Source organism: Semicossyphus pulcher, unplaced genomic scaffold, assembly GCF_022749685.1.
Source record: "Semicossyphus pulcher isolate SPU_LCO1_2020_fin unplaced genomic scaffold, fSemPul1.0.p SCAF_11, whole genome shotgun sequence".
Taxonomy (NCBI): Eukaryota; Metazoa; Chordata; class Actinopteri; order Labriformes; family Labridae; genus Semicossyphus; species Semicossyphus pulcher.
This window is the reverse complement of record NW_027211615.1, coordinates 6060806-6086858: the sequence shown is the minus strand read 5'-3', so window position 1 is coordinate 6086858 and position 26053 is coordinate 6060806. Positions and strand designations below refer to the sequence as shown.

The window sequence follows — 26053 nt, the reverse complement described above, 5'->3', positions numbered from 1 at the left end:
ACAGATGGAAAGTTGAACCATTGAGTCAGTGGAACTTTTTGGACTCTATTTGAGAATGTTTGATGTTTTGTGACTGTGTAGAGAAAGCAGACTCTGTGAGGCGCATGCTTCAAGCCACACAGACGAGGCATCCCGTGTGTGCAGACAGATTGTGTTTAATCGGCCTCGTGAGCGCAGCCATCTGCCGATGACGATTATGTCAAAATGTCATTAATCGGCCCGATTAATTGCCTTCTTTCATGGGGCGTCCGCCACGCTAGCTAGCTCGCAGGCTATCACCAGAAGGGACAAATATTGATTTTTGCACCAGCTTACATACCGTTACTCTTCTCACTTTAATGCAGAACATGCTACGCTAAAACACAATACCACAGCTAGATAGAGAGAGAGAGGCGCTTGCAAAAGTGAACATTCATCAGGCATAATGTATGACTATTATTAATTCCTGAATCACCCTTGCAGTTTAAGAATGAGTGTAAACAAATGTAGATTTAAAAACCATAAAATTAGCTTTGACTTAAACCAAAAACATTGGATTCTACAATCCTACAGTTCTTTTTAATGCACCTCAGTATGAAGTTATCAAGATTCAATATTAAGTGAGCTTTTATTGGAGAACATCTGCAAGACATATCAGGTTGCACCACCTCCTTGCACTTAACACTGAGGTGCTAAAATGTAACGAGGCGGAGGGTGGAGAGTGTTTCTTACCTAGGATTTTTGATGGTGGAGGGGGCTTCTTCGGTTTCTGGCAGGAAGGGAAAAGGAGAGATAAACATATAGATCAGTGAGATCAAAGGGGATGATGGCGACCCTGAGGGCATGAACGGGACAACAAACTAGGAAAAAGGAATAACGTCCAAGATTAAAACCTTGAATCTTAAACCCCTGCAATGAAAAACACTAATTGCACTTATTATGGTTCAGTTTAATAATGCAAAGAATCAACCATGCCAATTTTTGAATAGTACAAGTTTTAATCCCAATAAGCACAGGCGATTCATCCAGCTTTTAACTTTCTTCCTCCTTTAGTGTGGCACACTGGCACCGTTAGTGCCCTAAATAAAAGACGTGAAAATGCGTTAACCAAGCGATTAAAGCCCATGGACTTAGGGGGCTTTCACATGAGGGACCAGGGCCCGGATCCGAGTACACTTGACCCCAAAGTCCGATTCGTTTGATCAGTGTGAACACTGTGTACCGTACTCGAGCACAGTAAACTGATCTGTACCCGGCTCCACTTGAAAAGGTGGCCTCGAGTACGGTTCATGTGTACTCGGGTACAGTACGCATCAGGTGTGAAAGCTAACCGTACCAAACCACAGAAGTGGACTGCTTTTTATGTCTACTCCGAAATCTGCGAATGCGCACAGCACTGCCGATCTCATCCTCTGAGCTGCACGGCCAGGGCTGATACCGTAGGAATGTAGGTGAGAGGGTCGTTCGTGAGATTTTCCCCAAAACATTAATAACAGTCGGCATAGTGAGAAGGTCGGCTCCATTGTACGGGCTTGGGATCATGTGAGTCGCATGCTTTTCTACGCTGAACGACAACATAAATAATGTTACGTTGTTGATGATTCTCTTCTTCTTCTCCTTGTTTTTGAGGTGCATTACCGCCACCTTCTGCTTCAGAGTCCTACCACAAGTGTACTCGGGTACGGAACGGAATTACTAATGTGAAAGCTGACCGGAGGGGGAGAGGAGATTTTTTGTTTCTATACATTCATCTTTATAAAAACAGACACTCTCAGTTATTTCCTATCAGCATTAGAGAAATAGTTTACACAGAGGTCACATGAAGCTCTCATTAAGTTCTTTTTCTATTCTTAGGATTAAATAAAAACAAGGTCAAATCACCACTGCTCACGTCTCTGCACTGGACATCTTTCAGTGAGAGAGAGAGAGACAAACTAGAAGGAAGACACAAAATATGTGTGAATTTGGGGTCTTTTTGGTGTTTCTAGGTTCTCTCTTCACTTTTCCTCCTCATGTTTGACCAGTGCTTAATGACGATCCCGTGGGTTATGGCTTGTCATGTCCCTGGTGGCTAAAAATACACTTCTTTTATGTCCCAGGTCAACACAAGGCAAGGTGTGCAAGATAAAGGGTTTGGCCTGCTAAGACTTTCTCTCAAATATCTGTGGATCATTTTTCAAGTTACAGGAGGCTTTGGTTAGATTTTAAGGAATGGATATATTCGTTTTTTTGTCAAGAATCATCTGCCACACTGCAGAAAACAAATACTTTCCCACCTAAATTTAGTGTGTTGACGCAGGTTTTTCAGACCCGGGAAGACCCACTTACAAATGCTGATTGTCTCTTTTCCCATTGCCAGCGAAGTATACACCTTAAGATCTCATTTCTGCTACATCACCGTGTGACGTCACAAACGCGCCGGAAACAGTGTTAGTAAACAGTGAAGATGTTACGGTGGTTAGGTCTTTATTGTATCTATCACTCATTCAGTCTGTTTATCAAACTCGGTGCTGACAAATTTGGAACGATGTTCGAGCGCTGCTCGGACGGAGACGGGCGGAATTTGTAGCTGAGATGACGACGAGTCGCAGAAGTTATCGACGGAGCACAGCATCGAAACGGAGAGGGGGCGGAGATTACCGTGTCAACGCGGGTTTTGATGCCGATCGGAGCTGAGAACATAATAACCCGGGTCTACTGCAGAGTCATTTGACTCGGGTCTGAATGCAGATTGTAGCCTTTCCCATTAAGCAAAAAAGCCGGGTGTTAGCGGGTGTTGTTGTGGGAAAGCGGCTTAAGTGTATGAATCTGACTTTGCCATTTACTGATAGCATATATTTAGATAGCATGTTTATTATATTTTAATGCATGTAGCTTGGACAAATGGGTTTGCTAAATGAAGGAGATGAAATATTTTACAGTTTACTTTGAAAGTGCATGATCATATCGTGCTTCAGAGCAGAAGGAAGGCTGACAGCTTACCTCTTCCGACTCCTGCTTAGGTGACGATTTCACTGACCCTCTCGGTGTGGCAGTCTAAAATACAAACACAGAATATCAGCTAATTGTATCTATGAAAAAACTCAAATCAGTTTCTGTGATGGCATGACAAGGGTCCTTTACATGAACATGGAGAAAAATAGAGATAAGAAATCAGTTCATCTCCAAGAGGGCAATTACACTAGCTGCTCAGCTATCATCACTGCCTGATCTGAGGGTTTCAAATGCTGGTCCTCTAATTAAAGATGCATGGAGGACAATTCTTAGCAGCAAGGCTTGGCTCATCATCACAAGTCCTTATCAGGCAAGTGAAGAGCCTTCATAGGAAATCTGCCCTCCATAATATTAATTACACAGTGTAAGGTACAGCACAGCATACAAACAGATGAGGAATGGATTCATCACTGTCCCACTGTCCTCTCAACACTACAAGGGTTGTTTTATTTGACCTGTTCTGCTCAACATCATTCACATCTGTTAGATAGATTGGCAAAGGACATGAAGAGTTTCCAGCTGTAGATATCTAATTTTTACTTAACAGCAAAACTTTTTAGTAGTATTTAAATGATAACAGTGATAAACTAAGGTCAGCAATCAGCGAAGAAAAAAAAAAATATATATATACATTTTTTCTGAAAAGCTCAATTAACTACTTACAAAAAGAAAATTAAGAATATGAATATGCCGTATTTGTCAATTCCAAAGTTTCATGAACAGACATACAAACATTTCTGATTTAACACAAAAGTTATAAGTTGGTGTATGTAAGTTGATAATTACTAACCCACTTTTGTGTAAGTTGTATATTCCATGATTAGTTCCAAATCCTACTCGTACCTCTACCTGGTAAACTGAGGGTTAAATTGGGCTGAGAGAAACTTTCCCTCTTTTAAAGGTATAATAAGTAGAAAAATAAAATATAGACTTTTACAAATATAATGGGTGCCTCAAACCGGGTAGGACAAGCTAACTGGCGGTTAGCATGCTAGGGCAAAGGTAACCGTGATGCTGTCGGTGTTAGCTCGGTGGCCCCAGGAGGAGGGGCCCAGTTTGAATGTTGACAAAATCCAAGGAAAAATCCTACTCAGTATACCTTTAACATATGGATGTGCAAACAGACTCAGAACATAGAGCATCATCTCAAATCTCAAATGGTCACATGGGAATGGTCACAGTTATCTCCCAAAGCAAATTCCTTGTCTGTGTAAACCTACTTGGCAATAAACCCCGATTCTGATCTGATTCTGATTCTGACAAGATGAGGGCCTGCTATCAAAATTACACACACCCTTTGCAGCCTCATAACATTAACAAAAGAATAGAGCATACCATCATATAAAACGGTTATACCATAATATTATAACACCATAATACTGTCCATTTAAGGGCTTCAACTATTAATTAGAATCATTTTGTCAATAAAATGGAAACAAATACTAAAACTTGTTCCCATCTAATTTTCCCAAAGTGAGAAAAGCAACTTTGTGGAAGTGAGAAGCTAAAGCTATCAATGTTGGGTTTTAACGTCATTGTCAAACCGTTGTCACTAGTTTATTTACTCTGGGGATCAGTAAAGTACTGTCTTATGTTATCCTCCGTTTAATCTGTGGCCTCACCTCTTTCTCAGCTTCAGACAGCATGACTACAAAGTTGTCCGGGAAGACGCCCTCTTTGCCCCCGATTTCCCCTCGCCACCAACCAGGCTCTCCTGTGTCCTGTTACACAATGCATATAATAAATAATCACTTCAGTAATTAATGAATTCTGCTAATTGCTAATTTGCATGTTGTAACTTTATTGAGCATAAAGAAGCAGATTCAGAGGAAAAGAAAAAGAAAAGCACCTGTTAATTGGAGTTACACTGTGCAGTAAGGAGGAAGGTAGATGTAAAAAGGTGTAAAAACAGCTCTGCAGAGCAGAATAACAAAAACTCTCCTGATTTACAAGCAAGCAATTCTCCACAGTGTCCACTAGATGGTGGTAGCTTCCTGAAGGAGTCTTGGCAGACAAATTGAAGAAGTCACTGTTGTGTCACAAATCGGTCATAATACCTGAACAACACGCTAGAGGCATAATTTACTGCTTAATGACAGTCACTCTGTAGGAGAGACCTCTTTGGATTAAATCTACAAAATCATGTGTGTCAAAATCATGTGTGTCAGAGATGTGACAGAGAGATGCTAATCTAGTGACAATGAGCAATTTAGAAGGTGCAAAATAATATGGAATCATTTAAAAAGGGACAAAAAACAACCAAAGACTAAGAACAAATCCAAACCTGAGACTGAGAAGAAAGCAAGAGGTGTTCAGCCATTAGGACACTTTAAGTTCATAGTGTCCTTTGTCTAACTAAAGAAGAGAAACGTCAGTGGGAGCAGTGGACAAGTAATGTTATTAATTTACTGACAAGTTCTGTTTTTAAAACAAGTTACTGTACTATAATTTTAAAGTAAAGCACGATTTCACAACTGCACAAAGTGTGACTTATTCAGAACCGCTGAAAGAAAAAAAGTTTCCTTCAAAAACAATTGACACCCCTCCCCGAACAACTGCTAGGTAGCTCTCTACTGGTAATACCTGGGGTATGGCCCTTGTTTGACTGCTTCAAGTATTAGAAGCATCTAAAGTTTGTGTGTCCTCTAAAGTAAGCGTAGAGAGGTCCAACCCACTAAAGGAACCAAGCCACTTGTATATATTCCTTCAGTTTTGGTTTCAACTGTGCGAGGAATTCATCACTTTTTATTAAGGAGGAATTAAACTTCCATCTAGTTGCCCTGTTTTTGATATTCCCAGAAGTAGAAACAATTAGGTTGTGATCAGATAGATGTCTAGGCAAAAATTATATTGAGTGTACCGAAGACAACAAACCAGAGGAAATAAGAATGTAATCTATGCGAGAGGAGGTGTTATGTCCTGTGGAGAAGATTGTATAGTCTGATTATGCACCCTCCACACATCAGTATAATTTAAACCTTTTATAACGAGATTAAGTGCTTTAGATGCAGATTCTTGAGAACTTGGAAGAGTTAATTATCATTTATCAAGGTTTTTGCTTACAAAAGCATCATTGTTTAAATAGTTTGTAGTCACTAACTTCAACAACTGTGAGGTAATTGAGGGAAAAAAAAATCAGCCTCGAATACAGTTGGTGCATAAAGACTAATGAATGCAAATATTTTGGACGTACAGCAAAAAGCAGAGCGCCACGGGAGCTCTTGAGTGACTGGGTTTAGTTAGGGAGCACCTTTTGTAGGTAACCTCATCCTTCTCAGCACACGTCTTTAGTTGACCAGCTGCACGTTGCTTTGCCTGGACCTGTCCTTTGAGTCGTTACACTTCCTGTCTATTTTGTTGAAGACCGTGCCAAATTTCTCAGCGTGGATGTCAGACTGGTTCCTTTTTTTGCCATATGCTTCTCTATGGTGTGGAGAGCTTTTTCAAGCGAGTCCTTTAGCATGTAGGCCATGGTTTCTTGTGGAGGTTCAATCTCTGTAGCCATTGTTTGCTGGATTAGCATAGCTATCACCTCTGGTGACTCTTTTTTGCGGCCATGTTTAGTTAAGTTTTTCTCTAATTTCCAAACTTTTGCAGTGTTCCAAAATTAGCCTCGCTCTTTTGTTTGGATATTTAGTTTCACAATGTTGATATTCAGACCAGTGAAACTCACCTTGCTTAAGATGTGAATGATATCGCCGTCTTTAATGGTCAGCTCATCCTCATTTGTGGCCTCAAAAGTGAATGTGACCCTACAGTACTCTTTTGATGAGGAAACAGAAATAATGAGGTTGTGACAAAGGTTCACAGGCAGGAGCACACAAGGAACCTAAACAGAACATACTAGATGTCTGGGGGGGCATTTATTATTATCATCATTATAACCACACAGGCAAGCACAAATGTCTTAACACTGGTTTTACACAATGTTTATAATTCACCCGAGGTCAAACCCTCAGTTCTTTCAAAGTTTTAAGAGCTGTTTCATCATATAAATAACTCAAGTGGTGCAGTAACTAATGATGTGAACATTTAGCTAACAGGGCTACTGAGCATACTTCAGAGGTAAAACAGAAAAACCTTTTGACTCTCACTCTGTGAAGGACCTGTTAACATGCATCACATTTATACAGCAGCCATTGTCCTGGCTGAAGTCATGCTCAGATGCGGAAGCTCAGATGCTGTTATCAACAGAATAATGCAGTACACGCTTCAGGGTGCAAGCCTTAAACATTCAGAATATGACCAGTTGTGATCATATCGCTGCTTCCCTATTGACCAGCAACTGAACATATAATGATTGGGGCTGGGTTTAAAAAAATCGATTCTCATTTGAATGACCCAATATCGATTAATACATCCCGAGATCGATCTTTAAAATATGTGTAGAAACATGTCTGATCACTCGCGTTTCTGAGCACTCCTTAACGCATCCCCTGGAAACACGGCAGTGAGGGAGACATGCCCGGTTTTGCTCTGATGTTTATGTTACTCTCTGTTAGCGTCGGCTTTGGCCGCGAGTGTATTTTCAGCATGTTGTTATACAAAAGGCCTTCCCCTATAACTCTTTTGTGGTTTTGTTCTTCTTGCTGTGAGATCTCGTGGCCAAATCTTGCACAAGTTGAAGCCCAGTTCATTTAATCAAAACCATGAGGCAGATGTTCAGACTAAAAATCTGAAACAAAAAGTTCATGATCTGTCTGATTCATAACATTGTTAATATTGTGTTGGCTGCTGTGTGTTGGTCATGTTAGATAAAAAGTACAAGTACACACTACTTTGGGGTCAATTCTTATTGTAAACTTTAAACATTCTGATAATGGGTTAGAGGTGCATTGATATTGTAACTGAAAGAACCCTAACAAAAATTGGTATCGAATCGAATCGGGACCTCATGAATCAGAATCGATACCCAGCCCAAATAATGGATGGTGGAATTGGGAGGGATGTAGTCATATTGAAATGGGAAAACAACATATGCTACTATAACTAGAAAACAGCCAGCATCAGCAATAAACCACTTCCTAGCCAGGGATTTCCATTCCAGCATAATTTTGCTTACGGTCACTGAACATTTATGAGATCAGGTGAAGAGTAGGCAAGAACGTTAATGTTAAATGTTAATCTTTACAACATTCATTAGGTTAAACTTCCAGGCTTAAATAAATGTGTTTCAGATTTGCGTCAATATTCCAGAATTTTTGGCCCCCTTGTTGGCCCTGGTAATGTCAGTCAGGATGTGACTGAACATTAGATGAACATTAGATGTTATCAATAGTACCTATTGGGTTTTCTAATATTTTGTTCTACCTTGAAATGTATGGGTAGAAATATGTGTCAGTAGAAAATTTGTATTCTCTCGGTAGCTACCAGTAGCTCCACTGACAGGTCTCAATAGCCACCAAAAGTAATAATATAACTATTAATAATGATATAGCTATATATAACTAGCTATTGTTAGCTCTGGTAGCTACCAGAAGCTCCATGTGGTGAAAGAAACGCTCAAAGTCAGAGGCGCTGCAGATCGGCCAAAGAGGTGCTGAGAATCTGCACTCGATTGCTTTCCTCATTAACCGGATGTGTGTCTCAGAAAACTGAAACTGATTTTCAAGAAATGAGTTTGAATTGTAAAAAAAAAAAAAAAGTTTCAAATTAATAAATTCAAATTATGTGATTAAAATTTTAATTCAACTAGTCAAGTTGAGCATTTCAAATTCAAATATAAATAATTCAAATTCAGTTTCTACTGACACATATTTCTGCCCATAGAAATGTGGCCAAAAATCGCTCTAGATTTTCCCTCTTTATTGTCTGTCTGTGTCTGACTAATGGGGAAGCAGTGAAACGATAACAGTACGACATGGCAGCATCTGTGCTTCACACCTTTAACATGACGTCACAGGACAACAGCAGCGCCATGCGAATTATGTGGATTTAACACATTCTCCATATGTAAAAGTGTCCCTGCTCGTTCTTTTAGAGGGTGTTACCTTTGGATTTGGTGTCTCCGTCTGCTCTCTGCAAGTCTGTCATGTTGGGATGGGCAGGCTTTGCAGCAGATGGTAATGATGGGATTGGCTAAAATGAAGCAAACCATACAGATGGAAATGATTTCTTGCACATGAGTGGATATGTGGCTTCATGTGGAGAAGTCCCCCAGTCTACGAGACAGTTTATGTCTGGACTGAGTGAGGGGACTCATGTAAGACTGATTGCTTTTAAGCATAACGTTTATGACTGTTAATCACTGGGTCAGCAGGTAGGGCTTGTACAGGATATGCAGACAAAAAATCATTACTGCAAGAACAACAAAAAAGGCTTGCACCTTCTCTGCTTCACAAGGGATGTAACAAGTGATCAGTAATCATAACTGAGACACAAGCAAAAAAAAAAGCTTCATAGAAACTAAGAAGACAAAAATATGGAACGCGACTAACAGGATTTAATGCATGGCATCAACTTGACCTGCTAAAAATGATCAAACAGGTGTGTGACAGAACTTAAGAGGAGACCATCACAAAGTGCAAAATACACTTTAAAATGTCCCGAGCAGAAAGCTGTGTGTCCTCGATACTACTGCAGGCAGAGGCGAGGGCAGTAAGAAGATTATGTGGGCCGCTCCAGGGCAAAGGCCCTTGGCTGTGAAGAGGAGAGTGTAAGAGCATGCAACATGTGGTAGTATGTGAGGAGTGGAGGAGAGTGAAAGAAGCTGTGTTAGTGGTGAAAGAGAGAGCGAGGGCCGTTGTGAAGAGGAGAGAGAAGGAAAAGAGGAGACAGTTTCAGAACACAGTTAAGTGAGCTTCTGTTATTTATAGGTATACGTGTATGTCAGCGTGTAATTATTGTGCGTTTGAAAGAGTATAACCTCGTGTTTAGAATTGTATAGAGGAGAGAAAGGCATTGAAATCAGGGTTTCTTCTGACTTATGCTGCGTTCACATGGATTCAGGCAGACGGTAAACCGGATGTCATAGTGAATGCGAGCAGGGCGGTAAAATGTGGTGAGGCCGGCAGAGATTGCCGGCGACAGTAACGGTGGACCATTACCGTCCAAAGTTAATTTTTTTTTAACTCTTTGCCGTCCTCCACAGCGGAATTTGCAACCGGATGTGACGTACGAGAGGCTGACCACGAGGCTGATCATTTTGGTTCAACAGCACCCCGAACTTTATGAGCACATGTGCTTTTGTTTTTGTCTGTTTTTAGACGCAGAAAAACAAGAGATACACCATGTGCAGTTCTCCTTTCACTATCCATATTCTAAATAAAAGAATTAGCTTATGTTTTAAGGGAAATCTAGCAATAATCTTATGTTTGCAATAGAATATCAATAATAAGAAGCAATAACTACATCAAAGACGAAATAAATGTATCACCATAGCAACATCTCGTCATGCGTGTTTCGTTTTGCCGTGGTGCCTTTCCGTCGGAGTGTTTGTTCACTTTTCCCGTGCCGTGCAAAAGGTGTTGTCCGTCTGCCGTCTGCCTGAATCCAGGTGAACGCAGCATTACTTTACAATGGCTAAAATCACATGCAGAATGAGCTCCAAGCTGTATCACTTTGATTGCTGCTTGAATTTCCAGGTGTCATGTCATGTGTTTGTACATGATCGGGGCAATTTTCTTTTAAGTTGGAGTTGAACAAGAAACCTCTTAAGAAGATCGGTTTATGCCCGGCTGAAGATGGAAACTACCATAATACCAAAACAAAGATATAGATAACACTGGTGTAATATCAATGTTATTCTGACTAAGGGCGGTGCTGCAGAATTTAGCATCAGAACGATGGACTTAATCTACTGATGCAAAAAAATTCCAGCCGAAATTAATCTGATGTACATAAGTTGCTGCTTTCATTCATTCCTCAACAGAAAGACTGTCAGTGGGGAAATGTTCAACAGCATTGTGTAAATAGATACTTGATTAAATTGGACTAGATTATTGCTATTTTAGTTTATAAACAGGTAAAAACTTCTATAACAGGCCAACTAAAAAGCATCTGATTGGCTGTGTCATTGTTATCACCCTGCCTGGAGCTGCTGCGAGTCATTAAAAGTCTGCAAAAAACACATAGGACCACAAAGGAAAGGTAACGTCAGGTAACATTTACAGGCTGCTTAATAATGCATTTCTTCATTTGCTGATTTCATTGTGTGAATTAGCAAGTGTTGGGTTGTGGTTGAAGGAAACTAGTTCCTGCGACATGTTCTTTGACCATGTTGGCCAAAGCGTTCTTACTTCAGTATGAAGTGATCAGAACAGTTGCACTCAAAGGCAGGGTGAAAGGCCGCACAGAGGCAGAATGGTGGGGCGGAGTGAGCCAGCATCGGAGGTAGTATCAGAGGCGTAACGGCGTCTGTGTGAACTGCATGGCCGGCAGGGCGGAACAGCGCTGTGTGTGTATTTGAAGCACGTTTGTTTCCACATATTTAGAAACACACACTGGGGCGGCTTTAAGCCGGCGTTGCATGTTCCAATGTAGAATGACAAAGGTGGCATGAGGACGGAGCTTGGTTACGGCGCTGAGGCAGAAGAACAGTGTCAAAAGGGCGTTTAAGAGGGGGGGACCCGCTTTTGCTTCAATATGAGGATAATAGCACACATTATCAGGCCTCTCTTATAAAAGAAAGCTAAAATGTTGCACAAGGTTATTCGGTGACAGGAATGTTAAAAAAAAGGAGTAAAAGAGACCTAATGTCTTCCCCCACACAGCTGGTGAATCACTGCATAAGGTGAATGTGAATGTCTGACTGTAGTTCTGGCTGAAGTCCGTCAGCCTGAGTCTTAGTCATAGCCAACAGCGCAGCAGAGTTTACACCTGCCTTTACAAACTTCTACTATTTACAGACATTAAACAAAAAGGTTGTGTTTTGTTGCTTTGTTGATCTAACTCAGCTGCTTCAATAAAAATCACAATAAGAAAGATTTCTCTGTGATGGTAAGTATGCAGGTTTCTGTATAAACAATAAACCACAGGGTTTGACATTAGTGTTGCTTTCACCAATGTTGCAAGTATTTTATGTCACATAGTGTTATAAAAAAAAGGAAATGTCACAATGGTCTTTCTGTGGAGTTTAAACAAAACTTTCATAGTGCGATAGATGGTTTGCATCACACTTACTCTCTCCTTCTTCTCCTCTGTGTCGGGGCTCGACAGCCGGGGTTTAAGTTTCACAGACCCTTCTCTGAAAATATCTCCAAAGCCAATGCCTCGGATCTTCTTGGGTTGAGCAATAACCCCGTTCCCTGGGGCAGGTTGTGGCAATGTGGGAGTGGTTATGCTGTCAATTCCACTTCCATCTGTGGAGACGACACAACAACAAATGTGTCCATTTCCTGCTCCTGTTACAGTAATGTATAGTGTAGGAGAAATCTTTTGTCTTGAAAGTACACATTTTATTGTCCTTTTCCTCCCCCGATGCTAAATCGATGCATTTTATAAAACACTAATATATTAATTAAATATTAGTTCACTAAGTAAAAACTATCGGTACTATTTGGAATCTCACTTGATACTTGTCAAACCCCAAGCTGTGGATGAGACACACCACACACACAAAGCTAACTGCAGGGCTGCTTAGCTCCCAGTTATAGAGGCTGCCAATAAAAAGTCATAGAAACATCCAGCTGCATAGTGATCGCTCTGCCAAGCTTCTTGTTAAGGCTTGTTTTAGCTGGGCTGCGATCACACCTGAACAGCTCCATTACTACACATTTTACAGGCAGTTAATTAAAGGCCATAAAATACAACTGTCTATTATCTGAACCAAATAATAAATGTCCTAATGAGATGAGGGAGAAAGCAAACACCCTGTTCTCTGCATTGCTGTTGTACAGCGTCCCTGAAAATCAGAGAAGGATCTCTGCAGGGTTGACAGATAATGTATGTGTTTACACACATAAATTCTACTACACCTTTGCTTGTATTTCCCAACCAAGCTGCACCCTTCACATTACTGAGGTCCTGCATTCTTTTACCTGTCTCATCTGCTGCTGCTGCTGCTGCTGCTGCTGCTCCTGCTGCTGCTGTGTCATTCGTCTCTGCGTCGTCTCCAACAGTATCCACCTCTTTGACAAAGTTGGAGGGAAAAAGTCCTGACTTGCCGTTCAAGTTGCCGTTCCACCAGCCCTCTTCAACCTGCACAGAGAGGAAATTCAGTTAATCACCTGTAAGAAAACCTCACTCTTGTTTTTGTTTCATTGTGAAATAATAATTGGCCCTGGGTACCGTTGTACCTCAGGGAAAGTTTTTGTTAGTGCCTCAACAGTTCCAAGAAAATTCAACTGTTGCCACTGATAATTAACATCATGAAGTATGATACTACACATACACACAAATGTTTTTATACATAAAAAACCAACAATACACTGCCCTGCCAAGTGAGTAACACAACATCTGGAATGACAAATGCAAAATGTTGTGCATTTGCTGCAATCAGCAGCATTACATAATGTTCTAGCAGTTTCTACATTGTAATACTCACATAAAATGCATATGTTACTGGCCAACACACACACACACACACACACGCTTTCCCTTCAACAAACACATTTCTTGTTGAATACATACACAGGCACACTACAGTACAGACAATACAGTGCTGGACGCTCATGTCTCATACTTGTCCTGACTTGCCCGCCCCATGAATTACCACTGAACAGCTGGTATGTAGTGGTTACATACAGTGAAACTGCAAATGGCACTGCTAACAGGGATGAAAAGTGGTCTGCCAAATATACTTTAGTAGTCATTAATATACCTGAGCAGCCCATCCAAGTGCAGTCTATTGGTGGAAAACCTATGGTCTGATTTTTGGTAAAGGACTGGTTAGCTTGCGGTTCATAAATGACTCCATCAGCTAAGAATTTGAAACAACCAACACCAGATAACTGCAGCTTAGCTAGCTTGCTTGCTCATTGATAATATTATCGCTGGCAAAATACGATCTGAGTGGATGTTAGTCGTCTAGCATTCCAAATGACTTCGCAGGCAAATAGTATCCATTATGATAACTTAATGACGCCCATTATGATAAACGGTGTTGATTTTAGCCTAGTGATGCTTGTGAGTCAGTCTTGTGGCCTATGCTTGAATTTTAGTGCGAGCAGGATGGTGACTGTTGTTCATTTTAAGGACAGTGTTGTCACAATGAACAACTCCAAACAAGAACGCCAAGTTGTTGTTCTACACTGCCTGGCCAAAGAACAAGTCACACATTCTAATATTTCATTGGACCGCATTCAGCTTTGATTATGGCACGCATTGGCTGTGGCATCGTTTTGATAAGCTTATGCAATGTCACAACATTTATTTCCATCCAGAGTTGCATTAATTTTTCACCAAGATTTTGTATTGACGACGGGAGAGTGGGGCTGCTGCCTAAAGTCTTCTCCAGCACATCCCAAAGATGCTCCATGAGGTGAAGGTCTGAACTCTGTGGTGGCCAATCCAGGTGTGGAAATGATGTCTCATGCTCCCTGATCCGCTCTCTCACAATCTGAGCCCGATGAATCGTGGCATCTTGGAATAAGCTCGTGCCATCAGGGAAGAAAAAAATCCATTGATGGAAAAACCTGGTCGTTCAGGTCGTCAGCCGAGCTCATTTTGTGGGGACATGACGTTGCTGAACCTCGACCTGACCAACTGAAGCAACCCCAGATCATAACACTGCCCCACAGGCGTGTACGGTAGACACAAGGCATGATGGCTGATGGGTGCCTCACTTTATCTGCCTCTCTTCTTACCCTGATGCGCCCATCACTCTGGAACAGGGTCAATCTGTCCTCATCAGACCACATGAGCTTTTCCCATTCCTCCAGAGTCCAATCTTTATGCTCCCTAGCAAATTGAAGCCTTTTCTTCCGATCAGTGTCACTGATGAGTTTTCTTAAGGCCTCACAGCTGTTAGTACCAATCCCTTGAGTTCTCTTCACATTGTGTGTGTGGAAATGCTCTTACTGTCACTATTAAACACAGCTGTGAGTTCTACTGTTGATTTTTTATGATTTGATTTCACCAAACGTTTAAGTGTTCTCCGATCACGATCATTCAAGACTTTTTTCCTGCCACATTTCTTCCTTGAAGATGATGGTTCGCCTCTGTCCTTCCAGGTTTTAATAATGCGTTGGACAGTTCTTAACACAGTTTTAGTAGCTTCAGCATCTCCTTAGTTGTTTTCTTTGCTTGATGCGGGACGATAATTTGACCCTTCTGAAACAGAGTCGCATCTTTTCCACGATCACCTCGTGTCTTCTGACATGGTTGTTTAAGGAATGAGAAGCTACTCACTGCATCAGTTAGGGTTCAATAACTTGTTGCCAGCTGAAACATGAAACATATTAATCCCTCCAGTCATTTTCCAATGGAAGGCTCTTACCTGTTTGCTTAGTTAAATCCAGGTGGTGACTTTTTTTGCGCCAGGCAGTGTATTACAACCACAGCAACATTACTGAGACACCAAAAACTGAGACAGTGTTTTGTTCATCATAAGGTCAGCAATTAAAAAAGGCCAATGTGGATATCACAGGAAATCAGACTCCCTTCACTTATTTAGTTCATGTATGTATTGGGCCTTTACAATCCATTAGACCAATGCAGACATTAAAAGTACCTCTTCAATGATGTCTATGATTTCTCCAACTTTCAGTTCCAGCTCGTCTTCGTTCTGCGGCTGATAGTCAAACAGTGCCTTGCACTGCCTTTTCTTAGGCTCTGCAGGGGTGGGTCAGAAAACACATGTTAGTCAACCAACCAGTTGTGTGGACTCGTGCTGTCTGTGTTTTCATTTAGCAAACAGGAAACAGTCTCGTCTACAATACCAAACAGCGTTGTGTAAGAACTGGGACAGGTGCAAGGGGCAAGCAGGGCAGAAATATCAGAAGTGGGTGGAACAGTAAATCAACGATGCAAGGTACTCTGGGATGTTTTATGAGTTTATCCTGGCAGGAAGAAGAACTGCCCTGCAGAACAAACCATAGAAGACATGGTGTTGAAGTGAAAAGTGTTTAAGTTCCTAACAGGGACAGCATCAGTTACGAATGTTAGACTACATAGACTGTAGCCAACTCCGAATTTTGTCTGTTAGATAAGGCTGTTTAATTTGAAGCTTGAATACTTTCCCGTTTACCAGTGTACCACAAGCTGTCTGCCAACATTTCCAGCTTCTTTATTTAAAGTCACGTGACCTTTGTTTCTAACTATATCATTTGATTGAATAAAGGATTTTAGGTTGCAGTGAGGTAAAGCTAACAGCAGCTCACAGCCCCACCTAACGTCCTGTGTCTGCTAAAGAAGACGGTCTGAGTAGCACTGTTTGTTAATGCCAACTAGGGATGTGCATTGAATTTTTCTTTTTGACCGGTTAACCGACACTCTTAACAGTTAATAACCGGTTTACCGACAAGTTTAAAAAGTACTTTTTGGATCGGATAAAAGTCTTGTTTAAAAAGAACAGCTGGAGACTGACAACCAGCTCTCCATCATGCACGCTCATTCTGATGCATGCGCTCTCTAATACTCTCATAAACACACGCAGCTAAGAGGTACATTTATTTTTATCCTCAGACATAACTACCTGTGGCACTGACAATCGTGCCCACAGATATTAATACACTGTCCAGTGTTGCACGTGAGCGTACAGCCGTGTGATCCAGCAGCAACAATAAGTAAACATTTACAGCCGACCTTTCTTTGATGGTCAGCACACAGAACTTTAATCAACATGAGATCCTGTCCGATCCTGACGACGGCGTGTCTGGAGTTTTAAATAATTAAGGAGTTACCTGCTGTGCCTCATGTGTTAATATTAAGTTTAGTTTCTGCTCAGAAACAGTCGACACGTTAACAACAGGCTGTGGAAACTTTAAATAAAAGGGCCAGGCCTACATCAGTCCTCAATATGTAGGAGACAGTTTGTCTGCTGGTTTTGGTGAAGAAAGAGCAACATGTGGACATGCTGTGGGGTTAGTCTGCAAAAATTTGAGAAATACAAAAAATGACAGTGTCTGATCGTGGGCAATGTGTCACAAGGACTGTCCTCATGAGGCCGATGGCAACGTGTTTGAAAGCAGGTGCGCGCTGCGGATGTAGGTGAGGACAGCGGATGAGCAGCAGAGGAGCAGCCCCGCCTACTCCCCGAACAAAGTTTCCAGAGGGGTATAGACAGAGTCGCATCAGTGGAGGTCCAATATGCTCCATGATCCACCATTACATTGTCGCAACTCTCTGTCCATACAGCCGTGAAAGTACCGTCACTCACTCAGTCACACACAGACCCGTGTGTAGGGCTAACAATAACAAGTTAGTTACTTGTTATTGTTGTTATTAAGAGTTAAATTAGAAATAAACGGAAGGCACTGAGAGCGTTTGGTGTGGCACAATAAATAGGCCTATTTTAATTCACGTATTAACACAATAATTTTCTGCCTTATTTAAAGCAGCAGGGTTGTCTTTTACTGTCAGAACTTTTTATATAAGAAAACAAGCAAGCGAATGTGAAAGAATATTCAAAAACAAGTGTTAACTTTGTTTAAGCATTCACATGAAAAAGATTTAGTGCAAGAAATAGCAAAAAAGTGAAATATAAAGACCAATTCATTATTTTTAAGCCATCAAGTTCCTGTCGATGGTAGCAAACACCTGACCATGACTTCTGCAATAAACCACACTCTATGTGCAACACCGAGCAAGCTGACAATTACTGACATGTGTTATAATTTATTTCACATGAGCAAAAGTGCATCATCTTACTCTTGGCAGCTGCAGGTGGCTGAGGCTGAAAGCCACCTGTTGGGAGGCCGATAGTACTCATCCTCTGAACCAGGTTAGCCACGTTCCCTGCACTTTTCTCTCTCCTTTGGGGCTGAGAAGTCTCCTCTTTTGGCTCACTCTTTGTTTCTTTGACCTCTTTGGACTCCTTCTTTATTTCCTGAAAAAAACAAAGAAAAAATACACTTATTAGTGGGAAACCTTTTTGTGTTTTTACTCTGTCTTACATCATACTAGAGTGTCACTATCAGGGAATGATCAGTATGACAACAAGATGTTAAACATAACATTTGTGGTTTATTTTATAAAAAATATACACAACTTAAACACCTTTTACAGTATGTTAACCTATACCAAACATTAACACTCCATATTCATACAAGATATTTAGACTTTCGGTTAATTTTGCTTTAGGTAAACTGACACCAGTTAAACGACAACTATGAAGCTTTATGTGCTGAAAGAAATCTTTTCTGATTTCCGAGGTAGCGTTCCACCTCACTCTCCGCCTCTCCCTCTTCGTGTGCCGGACTGTGATAGTCCCCTCCCAGAAGTAGGAGCATGGCGCTGCCCATGGTAGCGGGCGGCAGCAGCATCCGCAGTCTCAAGGTCACCGACAGATGTAAAGCCCACAGACACAGCCAATTCCAACAGCCAAGGTTTTGCGGTCCCCCTCTCAGCAGGAGGAAGATATCGCAGGTGTTTATGGCGAAGGTCCAACAGTGCGATCAGAGGTGGTATATCATGCGATTGTCTTGTTTCTACAAAAAACTTACTATTAAAAGTAATAGCTTAGGTAACTTTAAAAAAGCAAACAACCTTTTATTATACACTGTTCTGTTAACGGTTTCTAATGACATTAAAGCTCCTGTGAGGAGTTTGTGTTGATTCTGGCGCCCCCTGTGGACAAAGCCGTACCTCTTATCTCTTTGCTGATTTTGTCCTGTACGTGTTTAAGTGGTGGTTTTAAAAATCTCATCCTGCTTACATGTATGTATGTAACAGTTACATGTATCAGTCACTTAACATTTCTGCTAGGGATCGACCGATTATCAGCGCCGATATTTCGGCATTTTGACGCATATCAGCATCGGCCTTTTAAAAAAAAAATTTTTTTTTATTTTTTTTATTTTTTATCCGACGGCCGATAAGAGTGCAGAGTGCGGAGAGGAGAAAAAGTTCATTTCTTTGCAAATTTTATTTAACTTTGTTTTATTTACTTAATAAAACTTCAGGAAGTTATTTATTTACTTATTTTAATTTTCAGTTAACTTTATAAGAGATGCTGCTGACCCTGGGAACTCCCTGCGCTTTTTGTTTGTTTGTTTAATAAACATGCTTAAAGGCATTTAAACAAAGTTAAGTGTTGGAGTTTGTATTATTCAAAATTTTGACGCCAATATATTCACGTTTACTGCAAATGAATATCGCCTCCAAATATGGGTTATCGGCCTCCTTGACTACTAATAATCGGTATCGGTATCGGCCCTGAAAAACCATATCGGTCTATCTCTAATTTCTGCCCTGGAAAATGTAAACAAAGGCAGCGGGCAGTTAATCGCTTAGTCTGACACCTACCCCCCCGCCAGCGGTTTCAGGCATGAAAAATAACTACTGATGGTCTGGTTTGCTTTTGTAGGTCATAAACAGTAATCAGAATTAATTTCAGTGTGTTTCATAACCAGCGATAAAACGTTTTTTTTTATTAAAAGTGGAGAAAAGACGACATCAGAGTGTCCCAGGAGTGGTTCGTTTTCGACGAGACAAGCCAGACAATGTTTTGTTCAGCTTGCCGCCAACATGCTGTGGATGTCAATAAGAGAACAAATAGTTTCATTGTGGGAAGTAAAAAGCTGAAACTGGAAACCATAAAAGACCACGAGCTGTCTATGAAAGCACACATTGCACTGATGAACTGTCTTTCCACCAAAGCACGACGAGGTTGTAGTATCATCTTCGGGTCGAAGCACGTTTTTGTTGTTGTTAGCAAAGATACTGTAACTGAGTCAAGCCGGCCTCGCCAAACAACACTGGTGAAGTGCAGACGGGGCCAATATGTCAACAAAGCGACAACAGCTAAGCTAACAAGTGTCATTGCTACATGGATCACCACAGACAGCAGACCAGTCCACATCGTTGAGGACCAGGGGCTCCAAAGCATTATCCAGATCGCCTAGACCCATCATACGAGCCACAACTGATGGAAACTATTACTTTACTATAAAAATATCATGAACTGTATGACATGGAAAAGAATAGTACAGCAAAGCAGTTGGTACAAGCTACATTTTTTGCCCTTACTGGAGACAACTGGACATCAATAGGTAGTCATAACGACCTTGGTGTTACAGCACATCTAGTTGATGACAACTGGTAACTGCACTCGTTTGCTTTGGGCGTGTTGAAAAGAGAAGAATGACATTTTGCTGAAGCATGCACTAGCCATTTTCTTGAAGTTGCAAAGGAGATAACAGATAAAGTCACCACTATATGAACGGATAGTGTTCGCCATATGAGTGTGGCAGCAAAGAGACATTTAAGCTAATGCCCTGTGTTGTGCATATTATCCAGAGAGCAACCACAGTGCCGTTCCCTGACAGCTGATTTGACGGTGCTTCTGCCCCTGCTGTTTACATCCATCATGAGCTGCACGTTTTACTGTCGCACAAAAACTACAACTCGCGTTTTGTATTTTTTCACCCACATCTCGTTTTCACAGCAGCAGGTGAGCCGCGCGTGAAGGAGGCTCGTTGTTATGTGTCGCAATAGTCAAACCCGACTAATGAGACCGACACTACAGAGCTGCACTTACAATCTTTTAAAGCAGAATAAGATGGTCCCTATTTAACAGAAAACAGCACACCTCAATCAATGCATTTACAGGAAGGACCCGCAGATGTGTGGGTGTGTGTGTTTTTCTGATAAGCATGTGGGAGACGCTGTCGCAGGTATTGGAGAGACAGAACGCGAGGGGCGAGTGTGCAGCAAGTTAAGCGATCGTGGATGATCTTTTTGACAGATAAAAAAAAGACAACAAAATTAGTTGCCAAATTAGTTGCGAAAACTTTGCCCCCCCTTACCCCTCCCTGTCCGACAGGGAAAAATCTCCCTCTGTGAAGGGACATGTGTGAAAGGGCAACTCACAGCCTGTTACTGTGACTAATCATGATTACATTTTTTTTTCGATTGACAGCACTACTTTATTCTACCATAAATTAAATCAATTGAATAATACCTTTATATCACGAACATTTATGTCAGTTAATTGCCGCTAACAATGATGAGGCACTCTTGAAATCCTGATCTTCTCCCGTTGCAGGCGTGTTTCATGTCCCCGATCTTTCAGCTATAACACCAGTTACAGGAAACGGACTGCATCTCAAAAGACAGCAACGCTTTCAGGAGCAAAGTTCAACAACCAGCAGGCTAATTACCGGATTAACTATCCAAGCCCCAAGACTGGGCCAGGCTGCTTAGCAGATTACCTATCTCACTACGTAAGATTACAGAATGGGAAAAACAGGAGAGGAGAGAGAAGAGAGGAGGGAAGAAAGAAGGCAACGTAAGAGAAGCCAACTGCACTGTGGGGACTCACTTCACAGTGCATTAACCGAGTCCACATCTTGCACCTCTTGCACCTCAAGTTTGTTACCATGGAGACAGAGTTCAATTATGTACTGCTCACACTGGCGGGGAAAACCAAGGTCCACCCACAGGTGCCAAGTTGTGGTGCCTTAGAGCACATCAACTATACACACTATATCTTGGGATGGATTTCATTTGTGCTTACTGGTGCAGCGGACAGCATTCTCAGACCATGCACTCCTAACAGACTGCAGGAGAGAGGACAGTAGGCACAGGTGTAGTGCTTCCAACACACACCTGTAGCAATGCTTGGCTTTTCCAAGTAATCAAATAATATTAATTAATGATTCATAATTAGTAATCAAGATTTTTAACCATGTCTCCCTCTCCTCCACACTTTTCCTTTAATTTGTTACATGTACCACCGTAGAAAAGATGTTAAAGATGCCTCCAGCTCCACCGCCCTTCTCCCACTGGGCAGGTCAGACCACAACCTTATCCTGCTCAAACATAATAGTTCAGATGGAAGTGCATCCATCTACCTATACGTCGATGTATCTATGTATCTGGAGTCTTTAATCAGTCTGACCTTAAAGGGGACATATTTTAGCTATGCAATCAATTTTCTATTTTTCTAATGTGTTTTTGAATCATGTTGGTAATGTTTGTTTAATTTTTTAATTTTTTAAAATGGATACATATTATAGCTTAGTTATTTTTCGGAGCCTCTCCTTCCTCCTGAAACAAACAAGCCAGTTTAAAAACATATTTTTTCCATTGTTTTAACTGCCGTCTGGTTGTAATGTGGTACTGCGGTCAACCAGCAGCTGTAGCTCATCTCATTTGTTTGCTAACTGCCCATTACATAACAAAAGAAGAAATCATTTGAATAATTAATTCCAATAATACTGGAATAGTATTTTTGCTTTGTCCATCCCTAATACCAAAGATATTTATTCCCTTTAATGCATATCCCTAATAAAATGATGGGATAATAACGTATCACTGTAATTGTATCGTACATTAAAGCATGTGAGAAATAAAACCTGATGTTTTTTAAACTACAGTTACTTTGGGGCGACTGTTGGAAACACCCCAGGGACCCCCATGTTGGTTAAAACGTGAACACTTTATAGATGCTACCTATGTAAGTATTTTGAAATATTAATGTCGTTTAAATTAATGTGATGATTAATTGATCGCAGATTACTCATCTATATTAGACAGAAGTCGTCTACTCCTACAGCTGAAATCCCTGTGGCTCTCCTCTACGCGTGTTTCTTTGTTTATCAGCGTTTCAAAAGTCGAATATTATGTACATATGTGTACATAATATATGACTTGTGTAGTGGTCGGAAGACTAGAAAAGCGCGATATAAGTGTAGCCCATTTACCATTTACACCAGTGGTTACCAACTTGTGGTCCGGGCCCCTCTAAGGGGGGCGCCAAAGATCGCTGGGGGTGCGCGAGGCTTTGTCTGCATTGAGATTGTCAATATTAGCTTTGCATGTTAAATAAAATCATTATTAAAAAAAGCACTTACTTGATAATCAAAAGTCTGTTCAACTATTAAAAAATATATATTCATCCATACACACACATGTATGCACACAGATATTTTTGACATACATTCGTACATGCATGCAGAAATGCCTACATGCACGTATTTAAATTGAACTGAATTTAACTTATTATAATAACTGAAGATAACTTTGATAAACTAAAATGACAAACACCTACAGGCTGATTGGTGTTAATAGTTGCCAATTTAGATTTGGAATGAATCACTGTATTGTTTTGGTGTATGTGTGTGCGAGCTAAAGGGGCTCAACCTTTGTTAGATACAAGCAGGGGGGGGGCTCCTCGGAAAAAAAGCTGGGAACCTCTGATTTACACCAATCAGCCATAACATTATGACCACTGACAGGTGACGTGAATAACATCAGGTGTTGACAATGTGCACAATTTTCCACTAACACTCCGGGCCAGTAACTTGCCATTTTTTGCCATTAAGACCACTGGCCCTGAGATAATTGGTTATTTCGGTATTATTCTAACGTAAAATTCAGTTTCTCCTTATGTAAGGGTTCTTATTACTGAATATGTGTTCAGTCAATAGTGGAACTATTATAAACTCTTAAAAAATAGACCAAAATAATCACATGGATATAAAGAGGCTTCTTTTACCACTCATGGTTCAGCAACTCTGACACCTGCATGAATAAGTATTAATAGCTGCAGTTGCGTTACCTTTTAGGTGTACCTACCATTTCTGACGCTGTTTAAATCTATGTTTAATCAGCGTGATCAGCCCATGACAGTAACTTTTTGCCCTTTGAACGGTCTGTTTATGTAACGTGCACCAGGACGAGGTGCCGCTGATAACAGGAATACACACACTTGTTGCCACTTTACGCAACTGCAGTTTGACTCGATCATCCTGCAGGCACATCAGTGACGGCAGGAGCATCGCGTGCATGTTTACGGTTCACAGGCAGGTGAGTGATACACAGACCCTGCATGCACACAGTGGTCAGCTTACTCTGTGCTCTCATTAAAAGCTGCACTAATATCAGACAGACTTTTTCTGTTCTACTTGAGCGTTGGGGGAAGTACTGAAGTAAACGTCTGTGTTTCTACTAGTCCGCGGTAGCTTGCTAACGTCAGTTAGCGTGTTCTAGATTGACAGCTGCTCTGTCGCGAGTGCAGCGAGAAGCGAGTAGCGTGTAACGTGTTGTCGACAGCAGTAGAAATTCTGCATAGAAAGTAATTAGTCTCATCCATCGGGACTGTGAATCTCAAAAGGGCTATATTGTTTACATTGTGGGCTTGTGGATCCTACAGGTACACCGGGCCAGTTAAATGCTTAATCTACTGGCACAGGGGTTAAAAACATAGTGTCGGGCCACCGGGCCAGTGTTTATGTCGAGCCCTGAACATTGATTACCTCGTTTTAATTGCCCCTGTCAGTGGGTGGGATATGTTAGGCAGCAAGTCAACATTTTGTAATATAGAAATAATGGCTAGACATCTGGGTCAGAGCATCTCTAAACCTGCAGCTCTTGTGGGATGTTCTTGGTCTGCAGTGGTCAGTCCTTGGACCAAGGAAAACCAGTAAACCGGCAACAGGGTCATGGCTGGTATGGCCAATGCTCATTGATGCACGTGGGGAGCGAAGGCTGGCCAATCAACAGGATCGGTCTGAGATGACTTTACCTCATTGTGGGTCGCAATCAGACTTTACATAGCGACCTTATCTAGCTAAACAGTCAAAAGAATGAAAGTTTGTTGACAACAACTGCTAGGTATAAAAAAGCCTTTGGTCCCATACATACAATTTAATATGGAGAGAACTGGAGAACAGACACAATGGTTTAACCTCTTTTTGATTCGGGCTGCCAGCTGACGAAGATAAATGTGGAAAGTAAATGGACAGTACTAAAGTGTTCAGATCCAGAGTTAATATGGTCAAGTAAGGGGCATGGCAAAAAAAGCATTTATTTACAATGTTCATAAACGTTTGTCCTCTCACCTTGACAAAGTTGTCAGGGAAGAGGCCCCTTTTCCCGTTGAGCTCCCCCTCCATCCAGCCATCCTCCTCTATATACCGCACGTTCTTGATGAGGTCGCCCGGCCGCAGGGTCAGCTCGTCCTCATGGAGCGCTTCGTACTCATACTCCACCACAACCTCTACTCGAGACAGGATAAGGGTGGGGGGGGGTGGGGGGGGATAGACAAAAAAAAAACGTGACTTTTCGAACACAAGTTGAAATGGAGTTGTCTTCCTCCTATGCTCTGCATTTAAGAGGCCTTATCATCCTTTTTTCAGCTCTAGTCACTTTGGGCTTCCTCTTGGTATCTTTGCATAAGTTAGTTTCACAGTTAAATTTAACTCACAGTGGTGCTCAGTTACACAGCCTCTGTCCAACACGGTTCAGCTGCTGTCTCTTTAAGTTCCCCCTCCTTGTGTGGCAGAACACGGCGTTTGAGCACCGCGTCCTCTGTGGCCGTCATGGAGGCTCCAAAACACAGTTACTCACTCGTTCTTGATTGTAAATGTTTTGTTCATACATGTCGGACCCCAAACCTGTCTCTGTTTAGTAAATATTAGTCATTACCTGCTTACGGAGTGACATCAGTTTAGTCTGTCAATCACCAGTTGTTTATAATATTTTTTCTACATCAGCCCTTGTTTATAGCTGTGCATGTGGGGGATAAAAACGTCTGCTGTCGGGACATATCAGCCAAAGATCTACATGACATTGTCAGTAATATGTAGTAAATATACTGCAGAACTTTATTCATGCAACCCTATTACGTATTATACATTTAAAATAGGAGGTATGTGTACATGTCTTCAGCAAACAGAAATTGAAATCTTTTAAAATTTACCTTCAATATGAAACACCACAATTTAAAAAATGTATGTTGCTTCCAACTGAACTTTTTTCTTTTCTTTTGTCCACATGAGGTTAAAAGAAGAATGAGCATAGAGCCAAACACTCCTGCATGCATGACGGATCCTCCAGCCCTACAACAAAAGTGTTTCAATGCATTCATCCTACTAAACACCAAAAATATCTCAAGAGCAGACTCTGGACCTCTGCAGAGAGATCATCATTACATCACTGTTGTGTTACAACCAGGAAGTAATATTCACCCTTTACAAACAGATGCTCCTCAAATTCAAACAAAACAAGACTAGGTCAAATCCGAGTATGTGGCTGC

At 41.2% G+C, this 26053-nt stretch overlaps 1 protein-coding gene across 2 annotated transcripts in view; it reads right to left on the bottom strand.

The window, feature by feature from the left end:
* cd2ap (CD2-associated protein) overlaps positions 1-26053 on the bottom strand; it is a 57312-nt gene that overhangs the window by 14610 nt on the left and 16649 nt on the right. The window contains exons 2-11 of one of the 2 annotated variants that reach the window (XM_069657288.1): positions 24858-25015; positions 17722-17899; positions 15584-15684; positions 12951-13110; positions 12094-12272; positions 8964-9051; positions 6647-6735; positions 4596-4694; positions 2962-3015; positions 712-748 (exon numbers count right to left, since the gene is read on the bottom strand). In XM_069657288.1, the coding sequence (XP_069513389.1) occupies positions 712-748; positions 2962-3015; positions 4596-4694; positions 6647-6735; positions 8964-9051; positions 12094-12272; positions 12951-13110; positions 15584-15684; positions 17722-17899; positions 24858-25015 (1143 nt within the window). The remainder of the gene's footprint in view (positions 1-711; positions 749-2961; positions 3016-4595; positions 4695-6646; positions 6736-8963; positions 9052-12093; positions 12273-12950; positions 13111-15583; positions 15685-17721; positions 17900-24857; positions 25016-26053) is intronic. The other variant, XM_069657289.1, reaches the window with a different exon arrangement.